The 16,358-nt window shown below is 47.4% G+C and overlaps 1 protein-coding gene across 1 annotated transcript; it reads left to right on the top strand.

Annotated features, from left to right (window-relative positions):
- The first annotated feature begins 5,539 nt into the window (after nucleotides 1-5,539).
- On the top strand, nucleotides 5,540-12,105 carry SNX20 (sorting nexin 20). The gene is made up of 4 exons (XM_077310468.1): nucleotides 5,540-5,868; nucleotides 7,808-7,977; nucleotides 9,222-9,385; nucleotides 10,430-12,105. The coding sequence occupies exons 2-4, from the start codon at nucleotides 7,815-7,817 to the stop codon at nucleotides 11,096-11,098; spliced, it is 996 nt and encodes a 331-aa protein (XP_077166583.1). The 5' UTR covers nucleotides 5,540-5,868; nucleotides 7,808-7,814; the 3' UTR covers nucleotides 11,099-12,105.
- Nucleotides 12,106-16,358: the final 4,253 nt, after the last annotated feature.

The following is a 16,358-nucleotide window of genomic DNA, read 5'->3' as shown; positions in this document are numbered from 1 at the left end:
CGGTGCGTTTCCTGGCTCGCTGAGTGGCCGGGGAGGGAAGGCGGGACGCCGCTTGGCTCTGGGTTTTGATTGGTTCGGGCGCGCTGCTCCCGCCCGCTTTCGTTTCTCTGAGTTGTGATTGGGGAAGGCGCCGGGCGGAGGGGGAAGGCAGTTTTTTCATTGGTTGACGTGTCTCAGTTTACCTCCGCCCGCTATTGGTTGGGGGCGCGTGGAAAGCGGGAGAAGAGAGGAGGTGCCGGGTGGGTTACTGGAGCTGCTGGGGGCAAATGAAATATAATATAGTATAATAATGTAATATAAATAAAAGACCTGGCTACCTGCCTTGCAAAAATGTTGCCAAGAAAATCCTATAATGCAGCTCTCAATTTATATATATTATAAATTTTATATTATATATATTATAAATATATATTATAAATATATTTTTATATATTATAAATTTTATATGTATGTATGTGTATTTACAATATGGTTTAATTTTTTTAAAGGCTTTATTATTCTCATGATTATGATGATTATCCTGTCTAGTATTAGTTGGTTGTCCAACTAGTCTCCTAATGATTACTTTTTACAACTGCCGTATACCCTATGGGAGGGCAGTATAAAAATATCATAAATAAGATAAATAAACTGGGAAAGTGTCTGCCATTATTTACTCATGTAGACAGTTTTATTTCTCCAATGTTTTGGGGACTAGAACTGCACGGGTTTCTCTGGAAGGGTTTCCTGAATCGGTGAAAGTTAATTAATTTTACATATTTTTTAAAAATCGGGTGATATGACCATGTGTGGGCAATGTCAACCCACATACTTCCTCCCAAAATGAACAGTGATGGGCCTGGAGGGGGTGGGAAGGGGAAGGGCGCTGGCTGGGCATGTCCACAGCTCAGCTTTCCAACCATTGTCTGTATGATCATACCACTTCTGGGGTTTCCTGAAGCCTGAAGAATATTTCAAGGGTTTCTCCACAGTAAAAATGTTGAGAAAGGCTGGTCAGTCCTGTGTAGTGGTTAAACTGTCAGATTGGATCTGTGAGACACCGATTCAAGACCTCTCACTCTGCCATGGAAGCTCACTTGGTGACCCTGAGACCATTTTCTCCCCAGTAGGAACACAAAGCTACTTATAACATTGTTCTCCATTTTACCCTCGCAGCAAACATCTTGTGAGGATAGGGTAGGTTGAGAGAGAGAGAGAGAGAGAGAGTAATGGCCCAGGACCACCCAGTGCAGAATGGGGATTCAAACCTGACTCCCCCGGAAACCTCTTTCATCTTAACAGGTTTGCATTATTATAATTATAGAAGATATAAAAACAGCATCCAGTTACATCTATGGAGCCATTTTACTTCTCATCCTGCTATCCTCTTCTGCTTTGCACCAAGGCGTGCAAACTCTCCACCAATAAACAGCCGGTATGCAAATTAATTAGAAGTATGGGGAGAAACCATTGGCTGAGAAGTGTCACAATGGTAACACCCAACCACTTAGATGGCATGATCATAGTAAAGGGTCAAAGAGCCTTGTGGCTAACTAATCAAGAATCTCCACCCCTGCCAGAAGGGAATTCTGAAAGGCTAGTGTTAGAAGGAGTTGTAATACCTCAGTCTGGTTATCTTGAGTCTCTTGGTTGTGTCTTACGCTTGGTTGTTATCCCCAAGAGTCATTGGAAACTGCAGTCAGAGGAGATGAAGGCATCTAAATGCTGGGCTGCCCTCCTCGGCTGCCTCTGTTGTTTCAGGACAAAAAGAAGGTACAGGTTCTTTCTGTTTGTGGGACTGTTAAACCAAAAGGCAGGACTGGCTTGGGAAGGCCATATAGTGTAGCCATACAGAGACTTATGGAGACGGATTGAATTTTTGTATCTCCAGGAAAGAAAGTTCAGCAATAACTTTGCCTGTGCATGAAAGTCTGTTCACACAAATTGCTTAGCCCAGTTCCATTGCTCAGAGGTCTTTTTAAAGGTCCAACAGGTCTAGAATCCCAGAACTGTCTCCAAGGGGACTTCCAAGGTGTTTGCAAATGGTTGGCAAATTGCATTGATGGGCTGTGGCGATTCTACTCTTTAAAAAGGGTATGAAAGACGAGGAACTGAGGTCCATGCCGAAAGAATGAAGTAGCTGTTCAAACCATAGTAAATATTTGGTTTTCTTACAGGTCTGTGGAAAATATGCTCATCTTTTCCGGAGCCAAGTGGAACGCACGCAGTCGGGAGCCCGTGATGGTACATGACATCTTATCCAATGATGATATCACAGAATTCAGGGGCAACAAAAGCCTAGAGGTTACAGCTATGATGCACAGTGTCAAGGATGACGACAGGGACTTGTTGAACAGTGCTTCTGAGCTTTGTTTGGAAGATGACACAGAACTGGGAGATTTGGAGCTACATGTGTACTCGGAGGGTAGGGAAGGATATGTTACGTTACCAAGCAACGCAGCGGGAGGAGGCGGGACAATGGAGAAACCAGGGGATGTGGGATGTAAGAGGGAAGCACTTGAAGTAACAAACGGCAACTCCGAACCATCAGGACAGGCAGGAGGAGGACAATGAAATGGGATTCTCCAACAAGACCAGTATCTACGCTGAAAGAGATAAGAAGCTGAGAAGTGGCAGAGAGTCATTTGGTGCCGATACTATTCTCTATGGAAAAAAGACACAGAAAAAAACCCCTTTGTCGTGCATGGACTCATACCGCTAACCAGATCCATTAACAAGGAGATGTTCATTTTTAGGGGGAAATCCTAGATTGAATTCCTGCTCCTCTGTATCCTCGCCGCCTTCTCATCACATTAACGCATGTATAATGTTGAGTCCGAGATGTACTCTTGTCCTCTACTCGTCCTGGAATTTTGTCTGCTGAAACAATGAACCATGATGAGCTTTCTGGTGTCTGAGCTACTTTCTCTTCCATTGCTTTGTTTCTGAATGCCCCCCGGCATTCCTGATATATCGAAGGAAGAAGAACCTCTCTCTTGCACGCAGCACACCTAATGTCCACGTCTCACAGTACCTCATAATTATGTCTTTTTCGAGCTTATTTGTCACCAGCTGGTCCCTATAGTGTCTCCTTCCCTACCGTTTGGTCCGGTTCCATCTTCATCCTTTGCAGACAAAGCCTTCCTCGCAAGGAGACGTCAGAAAAACTATCCCATATGAGATTCTTTCATTGTTATTCCCTAGGAAGGGCAAACTCGTTTTTCATTAAATGTATTTCAGCATTCACAAGGGCATAGATTTCTAAAGCCTGGCTTCTCTAAGCTGCGACTTGCAGACTTATGTGACCAGAGGAATGTTGGGTCTAGACATACAATAGCTTCTGCCCAGATACTGCGGGGGAATTGGTTTAAGAGGGTAGCAGTGTTGGCCTGCAGCAGAAGAACTAGATTCAAGTCCACTCGCAACTTAGAGACGAACAAGATTTTCGGGATCCAAGGTTTCAAGAGCAAAAGCCGGGAAGCTGTCTATCCTGACACCAAAAGCATGGGTACAGACAGGTTCAGAAGCTTGGATTCTGGGCCCAGTCTCAAGAGTGGCATGGAAAAAAGTTAACCATGAGAACCAGCAAGGACATCTGGGACAGCAAAAGCCTCCCCCCTTCCCCACCGCCCCATTCCGGGGCTTCATCTGGCCAAGGCTCAGACAAGTTCACAAGAATATAACCACATACACAATAATAAAATGCAATAATTGAAACACAACAATGAAACACAAAACCCGAATCCCACCAGGCTGGCTGGAACTCTGCGGCCTGACTCAGCTCCTCCCAGCAGCTTCACTAGCTAAGATCTATTCAAAAGACACCCACCATCTGATCTACCACTATTCTATCTGCTATCTTTTCTAAAATTTATCCAAAAGACATCCACTTGTTTTTTACTTGGCCCGGTGGAAGATCAGGGCCAAGACGGAACTATCACAGTTCCACAGGGCCGGTAAGACAGCGCTCTTCCGCCAGGCCTATGGTTGAGGCCAAAACAATTAAAATGGTCCTCCTTCCATCCTCCTTTCAAGTTCCTTTTCCCTCCCCCATCCCCCACGCCAGTGATAGAGGCTACCTGCCATAGACATCCAACAGGTAAACTATAATGGCTGGGATGCCAGGGAGGGAGGGGGGTAATCAGACAGAATTTAGTTAGCGAATTTTGTTAGTCCGTCAATCTTCCCCACTTCTGTTTCCCTCCCTTCCTGTGTCAATCCCCCTCCTTCTTTCCTTTAGTTCTCTTTTTTCTCACCCCTTACTTTGATCAGTTGCTTGGGGGGGGGTGAGGCTTGGGGGGGTCCCATTCAAACCCCCTCCCAACCACTGAGCCCAGCATGGCTTCAGGTCTCAGCAGCCATCTTTGGGCCTGGCCGTGGCAGCTGAGTTGACCGGAAGCTGCTCCAATCCCCAATCTATGGATTTAGATATCCGCAGATGACTCTTGAGGAAGAGTCACTTGTAAAAAAAAAAACCCAAACAAACCGATTTTAAAGATTGAATGGATTTTGGGTGCACTCACGGACATAGAAGATTTTCACGAATTCGCTATGCACTTGTCTCCGATATTCTATTCTCTCACCCCAGATTTTAAATCTTCTTTCACCGATTCTTCATTGTTCTGGATTAGAGGATCAAGATGTTTCCTGGCACCCCTTTTTAATGTTTTTGACAGGAAGCTGGCTGAGAACGATCTCCCCCCCCCCCTCTTTTTCTTTCTTTTTCGGTTGTACAACCCGCACACATCTGTGGATCTTATTTTAACGCTGACCCGCTTATCAGCCAATGCGCAAGCGGTTGAGGTCTCAAGTTGCTGAGCTCGGTGGAAATAAGAAAAAGATATTACGCGACTTCATTTCCTTTCGCTTCAGTCGGATCAAGGCGGCCTTTGTGCCTCGCGAATCGCGGCCCAGAAACATTTTGCTGCGTATCCTTGTGACAATTACACCGACTAGCATGTGAAGTTTTCGTGATCTGTGCCACTCACAGAGAATAGGGAATGAACACTAGAACCGAGAAACAAAGCTTCCAACGATAAAAGGAGGAGGCGAGAAGAAAAGAAATAAAGCCCATGTTTGGCCTCGGGAGGGCAGGCAGCGCGGCATTACCATTGTTTCCCAGATGTTAATCAGGGTTGGGCGACCACCAAGGAAGGCTCTGCAGAGGAAGATAAGGGCAAAGCCACCTCTGTTGCTCCCTTGATTTTCCAGGTTGGGGTAATCTTCGAGACTTGCGGTAGGGGCTTGGGGAGCGGAGGGGAGGGGAGGGAAAGAACTTCAGCATGGTACAAGGCTCTAGACTCCACCCTCCAGAGCAGCCATGTCCACTGATCTCCGTAGCCTGGAGTTTAATTGCCGTGCTGGAAGTTCTCCAGGTCTCAGCCTGACAACTGGTAATTCTAACCCATTAAGGGTGCCAGCCAGCCTCCTTGACCCCCTGCGGGGTATGGGGGTTACCGGATCCAGGTTAGATGGACCCTAGGGAGAGAGGTACAATGCCACACTCCAAAGCATCCATTTTCTCCAGAGGGACTGTTCTTTGTGGTCTGGAGGTGAGCTGTAATTCCAGGGGATCCCCAGGTTCCACCTACAGGCCGGCATCCCTAGCCCCTGCAGAAAGCAGCCCTCAAATGTACAGAATACTCCAGTGCAGAAGATTATCAGACCGTGAATCCTGCTCTTATTTTGCGAGGCAACCGCCCTCTTTAAGCACTGAAAATAAATCAGGAAGCCTACTCGAGCACTTCCCTTTCCCTTCTGGAGTCTTTAGCCCAAAACGAAAGTGGCTGTTCTCAGAAAACGGAGGAACCAGAAACAACGCTTTCAGAAAATTCTAGGGACTTTTTCAAACACCGTTGCCACTCTGCCATAATTTCCAGAACACAGCAGGTCAGTATTCTGCTTATTGCTTTACAGATTGTTGTGTACCGGGCAGGAAAAAGGGTTTTTATGTTACACCTGACAAGAACGAGGGGGGGGGAGTTTAGAGGCATTATGTACTTGGGGAAGGCTTCAACATGGTGGCAATATAGGAGCGCTGATAGGTTGGGACAGGTATTGCCTTCATGGCCTGCTTGCAGGCTTCCCAAAGACACCTGGTTAGGACCATCTGGTTGGGAAGCAGCACGTGTGTATATGTGTACGTTAGGGGTGCCAGCCTCCAGGCAGGATCTGGGGAACCCCCAGAATAAATTTGAAGGCAGCGTGGGTTCCTTCCTCCAAGCCACAGATAACCCATCTTCTTGAGATGATTGACGATCAGGGCATTTCTTACTGGCAGGTGTGAGTGGCAGTTCCCACCCAAGAAAGGTTATTCAAACTGTCTGCAGACTGTAAATTCTCCCCCATCAGGAGGGCATCAGACTAGTTAGTTGGGTTAGTAGTTAGCCCGGGGTGTCTCAAGTTAGAGTAAACAACCATTGGTGGACCGCAAAGTGGCTTCTGGAGTGGGAGGGATACAAGGGTGGACGCAGTGGGTTTGTGTGAATCATTGGGAAGGCTTGCGGAAATTGCGTGCCAGCAGGGGTAAGTCATAAGATGTGTTCCACTTCAAAAACAGTCGCTAGCAAGGGCATCGCGACAACAAGGAACTAGGTTCCCCTTTTCCCTCTGTTGTCCCTTTCCCACGTTCCCTTTTGCCCTCCATCTTCCACTGCGTACACGGAATGCTCTCGAGTACGTTTGCTCTGTTCTCTTGTTACCACTCTGAACTAGCCCCAAATTGTTTCAGCATACCGTTTGATCTCCCTTTTCCATCACACTGAATGCCTTTCTGTAAAAATTCTGCTGCTTTCAAGGACTTGACCTGCCCCCTCCAATCTGTTCTCATTAACATTGCTTTATCGTTTCATGTTCCTCAGCTTTTAAGCCACCGCAAGCGTTTTTTTTTTTTTAAACAGAAAAATATTTTGAGCACCCAACTATATAAATTGGTCCCAATTTAGGCCACCGTTAGTTTCCCCCTTCCTGAAAGCTGCCACCACTACTGCATATGAGCTATCTTCTGGAAGAATGACTTCTGGGGAAGATTTATCACTCCCTCTCTCTTCTGTAAATGAAGGTAGATTGTGAGTGGGTGGGCAGGAAGGGGCTTTTGTGGCCCTTTCCTGCATGCTCAGGGAAATGGGGATCAGGAGGCAGATTTCCTCCAGACTGGCCAGGGATTCTGGCCTGGAGGAAATTCATCTCTCTCCCCCAAAGTGACTATTGGCATTTCCCTGGGCATGCAAGAAAGGGCCACAAGAGCTGAGCACCCACCCACGCACAAACTGCCTAAGTTCACAGGAGCCTAGCGAAGCAGCACTTTTCTCCAGGAGTGGAACGGATGTTTTCAGTAAACAAACAAGAAACAATCTCTGTAATTGGATCAGATGTGATTCCAAGAGGTCTCCAGCCCCCCAGCCCTCCCGGAGGCTGGCAACCATAGGATGGAAATGCCCACTTTCCATTAGCGGACTTAGAGGAGCAGGCTTCCTCGGGAGGTGGTGGGTTCTCCATCTTTGGAGATTTTTAAACAGAAGCTGGAGAGCCATCTGATGGAGAGGCTGATTCTGTGAAGGCTCAAGGGGGTGGGCAGGTGACAGTGGAGGTGTGAGAGGGATGTGAGTGTCCTGCATAGTCCAGGGGGTTGGTCTAGATGACCCAGGAGGTCCCTTCCAACTCTATTCTTCTATGAGTCTGTGACTTGAGGGCATCCCATCCGGGCTGACCTCCCTCCCAGCCCCAAACTCTGCCCTCCGCCTCCAGCAGCATTCTCAAATCTTCAAAGCTTCCCCCAGCTGGAGTTAGCAAGCCTAATGCAGGTGCCCTTTTGTTCCTCTCTGGACAGCTCTGCCATGGAGGGAGGCCAGCCCTACTCTGAAGAAAGCAACCAGCAAGAAGCAACAGGGGCCACGCCTGATTCTCCTGCAGCTGCCTCTTCCGACGAAGACAACGGATACGAAGCCCTGACTTCGTTTCAAGCAGTCCAGGAACAGAAAGAAACTACCGAGCTCACAGGTTAGGCCTGGAGATATGTTTTTTGCATCTGGTTGCCCTGAGTTACACCCAATTTAATTCCGCTCAAGTAGAAATTACCGTCAGCGTCAGAACTGAAATAGCACCAAGCGGCCTGCCATTTGGCAGCCGAAAATAGGAACTTCGAAGGAAATGGTTTCACGTGAACACCGGGCCAAACCGATGACACACCCAGTCGCAAAACCCACCTTGGGGGGGGGGAGGGATTGTCAAATACGAGTTCCAAAATATACATCTGCCAACAGCATCCTCCCCCCTCCAAAGTGAAGATTTAGAAGCTGCCTTTAGACCATGCCGGTTGTTATGTATGTGCATATTTGTTCATGCAACAGAGATCAGGTATCTGAGTTCGTGCCAGGACCTGGTTCCTGGGCCCTCAACTGCGATTCGCTAGAATGTTTCAAGCAGCCAATCAGCAGGGTGCATTTTGTAGCCAATCGTAATGGCGCGTTAAGAACCAATAATGCATCTAGGGGGCGTGGCCCGAAGCAGCGGGATATGTGTAGAGAGCCTGGGTATTCTTCCAGCTGTTTTCAGTTCAGTTTTGCTCCTTGTTAGTAGAAATTCTCTTTGTGTCGGAGCTGGAGTATTTGGCCTCCTGACTGAATCTGCAGATTTCATATAGGTCATGCATGAACATATGCAGTTGCCGTGAGTTGAGGCACTCTGTACTCCTAGGAAGGTCTGTCATCTACTCTCTTCCCAGGCACCATCCTGACAGCTTTGCTCCTCTGAGCAAGGTCCTCAGCAGGTGCTCACCTGCAAATGGGTGACGTCAACAACTGCTCATCCACATGCCTTCTCCATTGTTCCTCCCCCCCCCCCTTATGGAACAGCCCTCCAGAGGAGGTCGGGAAGGATCCCTTCTACCGGCTTCCCGCAAACTATGCAAATCTGAATTTTTCAAGACTGCTTCTGTACACAGGCAATAGAGTTGCCCGGTACTGAACAGATGGATGGTGCTGGAAGTGATTAAGCCCTTTATTAGGACTCCAGCATGGTGCAGAAAGAGATCAAGAACTGAAAACTCACCAAACTGTCCAACATATGTTTACACACCACACAATAGCTCCTTCAACTACATAAGATACTGAGTTCCATCTCTGGCATCTTAGGTTAAATCAGGAAACAAAAGCATCTTGGAGAGCTACTACAGATGAGTAGATATTACTGGGCACCTAAGCTATAGTTTGGACTCCGACATACAGCTGATCATGTCATTTCAGGGGCTCGCAAAAGTCCGAAGAAATCCCCAAGTCCCAACTCTTCCATGACGACGAAAGAACTTCAGGAATACTGGAGGAACGAGAAACGCAGTTGCCGAGCAATCAAAGTGCTTTTTGAAATCCCGTCTGCCCGAATTGTAGAGAGGACCTTCTCTAAGTATGTGGTAAGCTCATGAAAGAATGTGAAATGGTACTGAACCTAATCACAGGTTTCTCTCCTCCATCTTGTTTGCAGAGTCAACGAAACGAGAGTTAGAAGGAGGAAATGTTGAGAGCCTTAGAGCAGGAAGATCCAGATTCAGATCCCTGTTCAACCATGTCCATCTCTCTCAGCCTGAGTGTTACTAAATTGGGTGGAACCATATCTGCTGTCCTGAACTCGTAGGAGGAAAGCTGCAATAACAATATAGTTAATATCCAATGTAGTTAACATACCACCAGCATCAGTGTTTTCATTAGTCATGGTTAGCTACAGCCTGTAAACTTCAGGTGGTTGTGTGGGCTAACCATGGTTAGCAAAAAAGAACAAATCCTGTGATGTATACATAACACTAGCCATAGTTGAAACCAAAAGAAACAGGGAGCGGATCATACATGAGAGGGAAGGAAGAAGGTGGAAAATCACAATCCCAGCAGGCATTTCTTGACTCCTAACCAGGGTTAGCGCCAAACTCATAGTTTACAGATTAACTTTTGTAGTGAATTTTTTTTTTTAATGTGATATGAATTTAACACTAGCCATAGTTAGCTTTTAAAAGGAAACAAAGAGGGTAACCACACTTGGAAAGGGAGGAGGAATGTGCCCACTGGAAACATCTAACCATGGTTAGGAGATTGGACAGGGTTACGTTTGCACAAGGTATGCTAGAGAGAGGGAATAAGATGGATCCCTAATCAAGAGCTTTATGGTAAATATCAAGGGTTGATCCACTGTGGAAGGAAATGACTGCTGTTGCTTTTTTCCCACTGCACACAAAACACTACCTTCACTACCTAAATATACCTTCCCCCTGTTCTAAGCCCAAAACACCTTTATTAACTTGTAGCACTCTTCGCTCTTTTGTACCAGGATGGAGAGAAAGCTATTTGGGTAGGCTTAGCCTGGCCCCAAGAAACAGTCATAAATTTGCCATAGCGCGAACCTTCTACTAGTACCGTGCTTGACAAGGTTTAATTTCTTATTTTCCTATTGGTTTGTTTCCTGCTAGAATTACCGAATCATCATTATCCAGACTGGCAGTTTTGACAGCAACAGATCAATCATTGAGCGCCGGTACTCGGATTTTGAAAGGCTGCACGCAAACCTTTGGAAGACGTTTTATGATGAAATGGAGGACATTCCCTTCCCCAAGAAAAGCTTGACTGGGAATTTCACGGAAGAGATTGTCACAGAGAGGAAATTAGCCTTCCAGGATTACCTGCGGCTTCTCTATTCCATGGAATGTATCCAGACGTCGAGAATATTTATCGATTTCTTAGTCAGACCTGAACTGGAAGAAGCCTACAGTTGCCTGCGTGGAGGACAGTACACCAAAGGCTTGGAAATATTTCTGCAAGTTGCACCCCTGCAGGAAAAACTGATCAAGCACAGGCCAATTCTCCTGGTCCCGACCCTTTGCGCCATCCTGATCTGCCACAAAGACCTCGATGATTCTCGAAGCGCCTATGAATTTGGAGAGAAGGCTTTGTTGCGTCTTCAGAACCATCCCAACCACCGGTATTTTACGCCCCTGCTGGAAGCAATGATCTCCTTGGCGTATGACCTTGGCAAGGACTTTATCTCCTTACAAGAGAAACTGGAAGAGAGAAAAGCCAAGAAAGGACCTAGAAAAGCAGTCACCCTGAAAGAACTTGCTGTTCAGGAATATATACTGTGAGTGGGGAATGGGCGGGGTGTGTGTCTTCCAAGGAGCCACTCAAGCTAGCAATGTATACTTGCAAGCTACAGTATCTATAACAGCTAGATTCAGCTCTATTTTGAGTTCTTTCTTTACAACATGCCTCCCACCTTCTGACTGGGGTGTAAGGAATCAGAGATCAACATTCCAACCCGTACTTGATGAAGGGAGCTTTGACTCTTGAAAGCTTCTACCCCGAAAATCTGGTCGATCCCTATGCTACTGCTGGACTCCAGTCTGTAGTTCAACCCAGCTGCCCTCTGAAACAATAATCTACAACAGGTTCTTAAGAAGAGATATGATCCACCCACCTCTTTTCTGAGATGGAAGGGCCAGTTTTTAAGAATACAGGAAGAGCCTTGCTGGATTCAATGAAGGGCACGTTCTAAGCCGGCTATCCCCCAAAAAGCCAAGAAGCAACGCAAAGAGACCCAAGCAGGACTCCACAGTTGCCCGACCCCACCACCCGACAACAACTGGTATTCACGAGTACACCGCCTCTGAAAATGAAGGCTCCATTTTGTCATTACAGCTGACCACCACTGCTGGATTCACTCTCCATTAATTTGACTCCACCCGTTTCAAAACCAGCCCAAGCTGGTGTCCATCTGTGCAGCTTGTGGCAGGGAATGCTATACAGGGTTGGCCAACTCCAGGTTGGGAAATAGCTGGAGATTTGGGGGTCATGCCTAGGGGGCGGTGGGATTGGGGGAAGGGAGGAACCTTGAAAGAATATAATGCCACAGAGTCCCTGCTTCAAAGCGGTCATTTTCTCCAGGGGAATTGATGTCTGGAGTTTGGAGATCAGTAGTAATACAGGGAGCTCTCCAGGCATTACCTGGCGGTGACACAATAGACCAGGAACCACTGTACTAGAGAGACCTGCATGATCAGTCTGTACACATTCAACAAAATAAGGTTGACAAAAGTATATTCAATTTTGTTAAGGATTTTAGACACAGTGCAAATAAAGTTATTATAAATAAGGCCTTGTCTCAAATATAACTCTGTAATCCACAGGAAGAGCCAGTACACTTCGTTTCTCCAGACTTTGCTTCTTCAGTAGGCTCAAGAAACCAAATAGGAACGATATCTGGATGGGGCCCAAAAGAGAAGGACCTCACAACTACTATGTCCTCGATCTGCTCCTGACAATAAAGCATTCTGGCTACGCAAACTCTGTTCCTCCAGGACCACCATTACTGGGGTGGTGGAAAATAATGTGGAATAAGAACTGATTTAGGGCAACCTCATAGGGTTTATGTTTGTTGGTTTGTTGGTTTGTTTGTTTGTTTTAGCACTCCCTTCCCTAGAGCACCTTTCTCACCTTTTTTACCCCAGAGTGATGGACCAGAACGAATGGGATGAAATTAATTCAAAAGAAATTCCCTCTAAACCTCTAGAAGAAGTTCCTGACAGTCAGAGCGGTTTCTCAGTGGAACAGGCTTCCTCGGAAGGTGGTGCGTTCTCCATCTTTGGAGATTTTTAAACAGAGGCTGGAGAGCCATTTGACAAAGAGGCTAATTCTGTGAAGGCTCAAGGGGGTGGCAGGTGACATGGGATGAGCGAGAGGGTTGGGAGTGTCCTGCATAGTGGAGGGGGTTGGACTAGATGACCTAGGAGGTCCCTTCCAACTCTATGATTCTATAAAACACAACAGGAAAGCTCCTCTTAATAATAACACTGAACGCTTTCAGTGTTCAGAGTCCTTTGTGTATATTATTGTCCTGTAATATTCACGACAACCCTATAGGGTAGACCATTATTACTATTTGCAATATTGAGGGCTGAAGCCAATGATGGAGAGAACAGCATGCTTGAGATCTAAGGATGCCAGCCTCCAGCTGAGACCTGGGGATCCCCCGGAATTACAGCTCGTCTCCAGGCTACAAGTTTTGCTCCAAAGACCACCAGAACTGCAGCCCCTTGCTGCTTTTCTGGAAAAGTACAACTCTCCTATGACACGTTTCAGAATAAGCCGCAGGAAACATCTCACCCTGAAAGTTCTCCGACGTGCCACGAGATGGCGGTGTGGCATCAACTGCAGCCCACTCATCCTAGGCATGAGCCAGGAGCCAGGTGCTTTTAAAAAAAAGGGGGGGAAAAGAATCGAAACTTTAATTTCAAATAGCAAAAGGGGGGCTTTCGGGGGGAGAGGGAAATAATAAAGCGTTAGAAATAAATAATTCCTGAAGTCTAACATTTAAATTTTTGATGCCCTTTAATAATTAAAAAAACCAATCCCATTGTGAGTTTTGGAATGGGAAGAGCTTACTTTTCTAGCTGTCCTTAAGGACAGTTTAATGCCTCTCTTTATCAGGAAGCCGTAGGAGCCAGCCAGCGAGCTGAAAGAGGAAAATATTCTTGCAGACTTTTAGGCCTGGTGAGTTCAAAGCCAGAGTCACCGCAGCGCTGCATTCCTGCTCCGCCGACTCCTCCTGATCAAAAGGAGACAAAGTTAAAACTCACAACTCCTAAAAGAACTATCAAATAATGAGGGGAGGGGAGGGGAGGAGGAAAAAGCGTACCCACCTTTTCTCCCCCTGAGCAGCGCAAAGGAAAATAGGAAGCCGGTGCGTTTGCCGTTTCAAGGTTTGAGCTTCGGTAGGCTTGGGAACCCCACTGGCAGAGTCTAAAGTAATGGATCGGCAGGAGACATCCAGAACAGGCCGGCAGGATAACTAAGTGACATTGGTTTGTGCCAGAATTAGGGTACACAGCTTCCCCCTGTCCCCCAGGCCGCTGGTCAGCGATGGAGGGGGGATTGAAGTTGCCCAATCCAGATTGGGAAACTGGAAATTTGGGGCAGACAGGGACCTCAAGTGGGGTATAATGCCATAGTCTGAAGATGTCCCACAGAAGGTGCTGTGCTCAGTGACTGCTAATCACCTGGTAGTCCCTGGCCTCAAAGACGTCCGGCTGGCCTCAACCAGGGCCAGGGCTTTCTCTGCCTTGGCCTCTCTCTGCTTGGTGGAATGAGCTTCCAGAGAGCATACGGGCCCCAATGGAACTAACATGGGGCCTGCAAGACGGAGCTCTTTCACCAGGTTTACAGTTGAGGCCAGCTTCTCCGGTTTTTAACCAGATTCTCTGGTTTTTAAAATGGCAGTCCGGTGATGGACGCCAAAGAAGAAGAAGAGTTGGCTTTTATATGCTGCTTTTCTCTACCCGAAGGAGTCTCAAAATGGCTTCCAATCGCCTTCCCTTTCCTCTCCCCACAACAGACACCCTGTGAGGTGGGTGAGGCTGAGAAAGCCCTGATATTCCTGCTCGGTCAGAACAGCTCTATCTCGGCTGTGGCGAGCCCAAGGTCACCCAGCTGGCTGCCTGTGGAGGAGCAGGGAATCAAACCTAGCTTGCCAGATTACAAGCCACCACTCCTAACCACTACACCATGCTGGTTCTCACACCACTGTGCAGGTGAGGAGACCCAAAAACAGAGCTCTCGCATTTCCTCTGCCTGGCAAAAAAGGACCACCCACCATCGGGTGTGTCTAGGGGTTCTGACAGGGGGCACACCATTCCACGGAGGGACCCCACCCAAATCAGACTATTGGTTGTAAGTTTCACATAATTGCCTTGTTGTACTGCATGCCTAGCTGTTATTGGAATCCACACCTGTCCACCATGTTGTCCCAAGCAATGGGAAATATAGATTGGCCACCCATGACGGGAGGAAGTGGATTCTCAGAATACCTTAAGGACAGACCATGTGTCAGTCACATTAGGACCAGGATCAACCCTCACTGAGTGCTTATGAAGGTATATGGAGAAGATGACTATGGATGTCAACCTAACCTCCTTGGATTATTTATTTATTGTACAGGGGTGTGTAGTGTAGCCAGGAGTTCTGTCTAGGAGCCAGGTAAGGGACTTTCAGAGGTGGTTTGTCATGACCCCTAATGTTCCTTGGAGGAACTACCACCCAAATCCTTGGAGGTCTCCCATCCAAATACTGGCCAGGGCTATCCCTGCTTAGCTTCCAAGATCAGATCATAGAATCATAGAATCATAGAGTTGGAAGGGACCTCAGGGGGTTGGACTAGATGACCCATGAGGTCCCTTCCAACGCTATGATTCTATGATTCTCTGATCTGATGGGGCTGGGCTTGTCCGGGCTACGATAGCTCCCCAGGGTGACTTAAATAAAAGTTAGACCAATAGGCCTACATGCTTTGCATATTTTGGAACCCCAATTTTGAAAACTTCCTCAGCCCACAGCCACCCAAGAGGCATCTGTTTGGACAGCCTTTAAAAAGGATTTGAGACATTCAGGGCAGAGAGGTCCCCGTCAGCAGTCTGTTCGCTGTGGTGGTTAATGACCATGGACAGAAAATTCCTGAATGACAGATGTTGCAAAGAAACCCCCACCAGCCACAGCCTTCATGGAGTTTCCAAAGGCATACGGCCGACAGATGTTCACAGCAGAATGCTGGGCTTGGTGGCCATGCACAAGAAGTTGCCTTACGCTGAATCACTTTGTAGGTCCATCGTGGTCAATATGGTCCATTCAGCCTGGCAGCAGCTCAGACAGAGAGGTCTTTTGCATTCCTACTGCCAAGTCATAGAATCACAGAATCATAGAGTTGGAAGGGACCTCCTGGGTCATCTAGTCCAACCCCCTGCACTAAGCAGGACACTCACAACCCTATCGCTCATCCACTGTCACCTGACACCCCCTTGAACCTTCACAGAATCAGCCTCTCCGTCAGATGGCTATCCAGCCTCTGTTTTAAAATCTCCAAAGATGGCAAACCCACCACCCCTTGAGGAAGCCTGTTCCACTGAGGAAACGCTCTAACTGTCAGGAACTTCTTCCGGATGTTTAGATGGAATTTCTTTTGTGTTAATTTCATCCCATTGGATCTGGTCCGTCCCTCCGGGGCAAGAGAGAACTCTGCTCCATCCTCTAATTACTTGAAGATGGCTATCAGATTCCCCTCTCAGTCCGTGCCCCTCTCCAGGCTAAACAGACCAAGAGAGGTCCTTTAACTGGGGGAGCTGGGAACTGAAACCTTCTGCATGCCCAGCAGATGCTCTGCCACTGAGCCTGAGCCCCTCCCCCCAGAAGAGGTCCTTGGATGGGGAAAGTCTGATCACGGGAGGCTGATGTTCCACTGAGCTCTCAGAGAAGACAGGGCCATGTCCATCACAACGGGGCATCTCCTCCTCCGATGCCCTTAACAGGAACGCTTTCTGCCTCATGACTCGCCGCCCATAATGCAGAACACTGAACTTT

This window comes from Paroedura picta, chromosome 14 (assembly GCF_049243985.1).
Source record: "Paroedura picta isolate Pp20150507F chromosome 14, Ppicta_v3.0, whole genome shotgun sequence".
Taxonomy (NCBI): domain Eukaryota; kingdom Metazoa; phylum Chordata; class Lepidosauria; order Squamata; family Gekkonidae; genus Paroedura; species Paroedura picta.
Note: the sequence above shows the minus strand (reverse complement) of the source record. Positions and strands in the feature narration are given on the sequence as shown.

Excerpts from the sequence above, each read along its gene's own strand:
- SNX20 (XM_077310468.1), top strand. The coding sequence starts at position 7,815 with ATGGAGGGAGGCCAGCCCTACTCTGAAGAAAGCAACCAGCAAGAAGCA. Across the intron at positions 7,978-9,221 it reads AGAAACTACCGAGCTCACAG|GGGCTCGCAAAAGTCCGAAG; the intron begins GTTAGGCCTGGA and ends ATGTCATTTCAG. Across the intron at positions 9,386-10,429 it reads GGACCTTCTCTAAGTATGTG|AATTACCGAATCATCATTAT; the intron begins GTAAGCTCATGA and ends GTTTCCTGCTAG.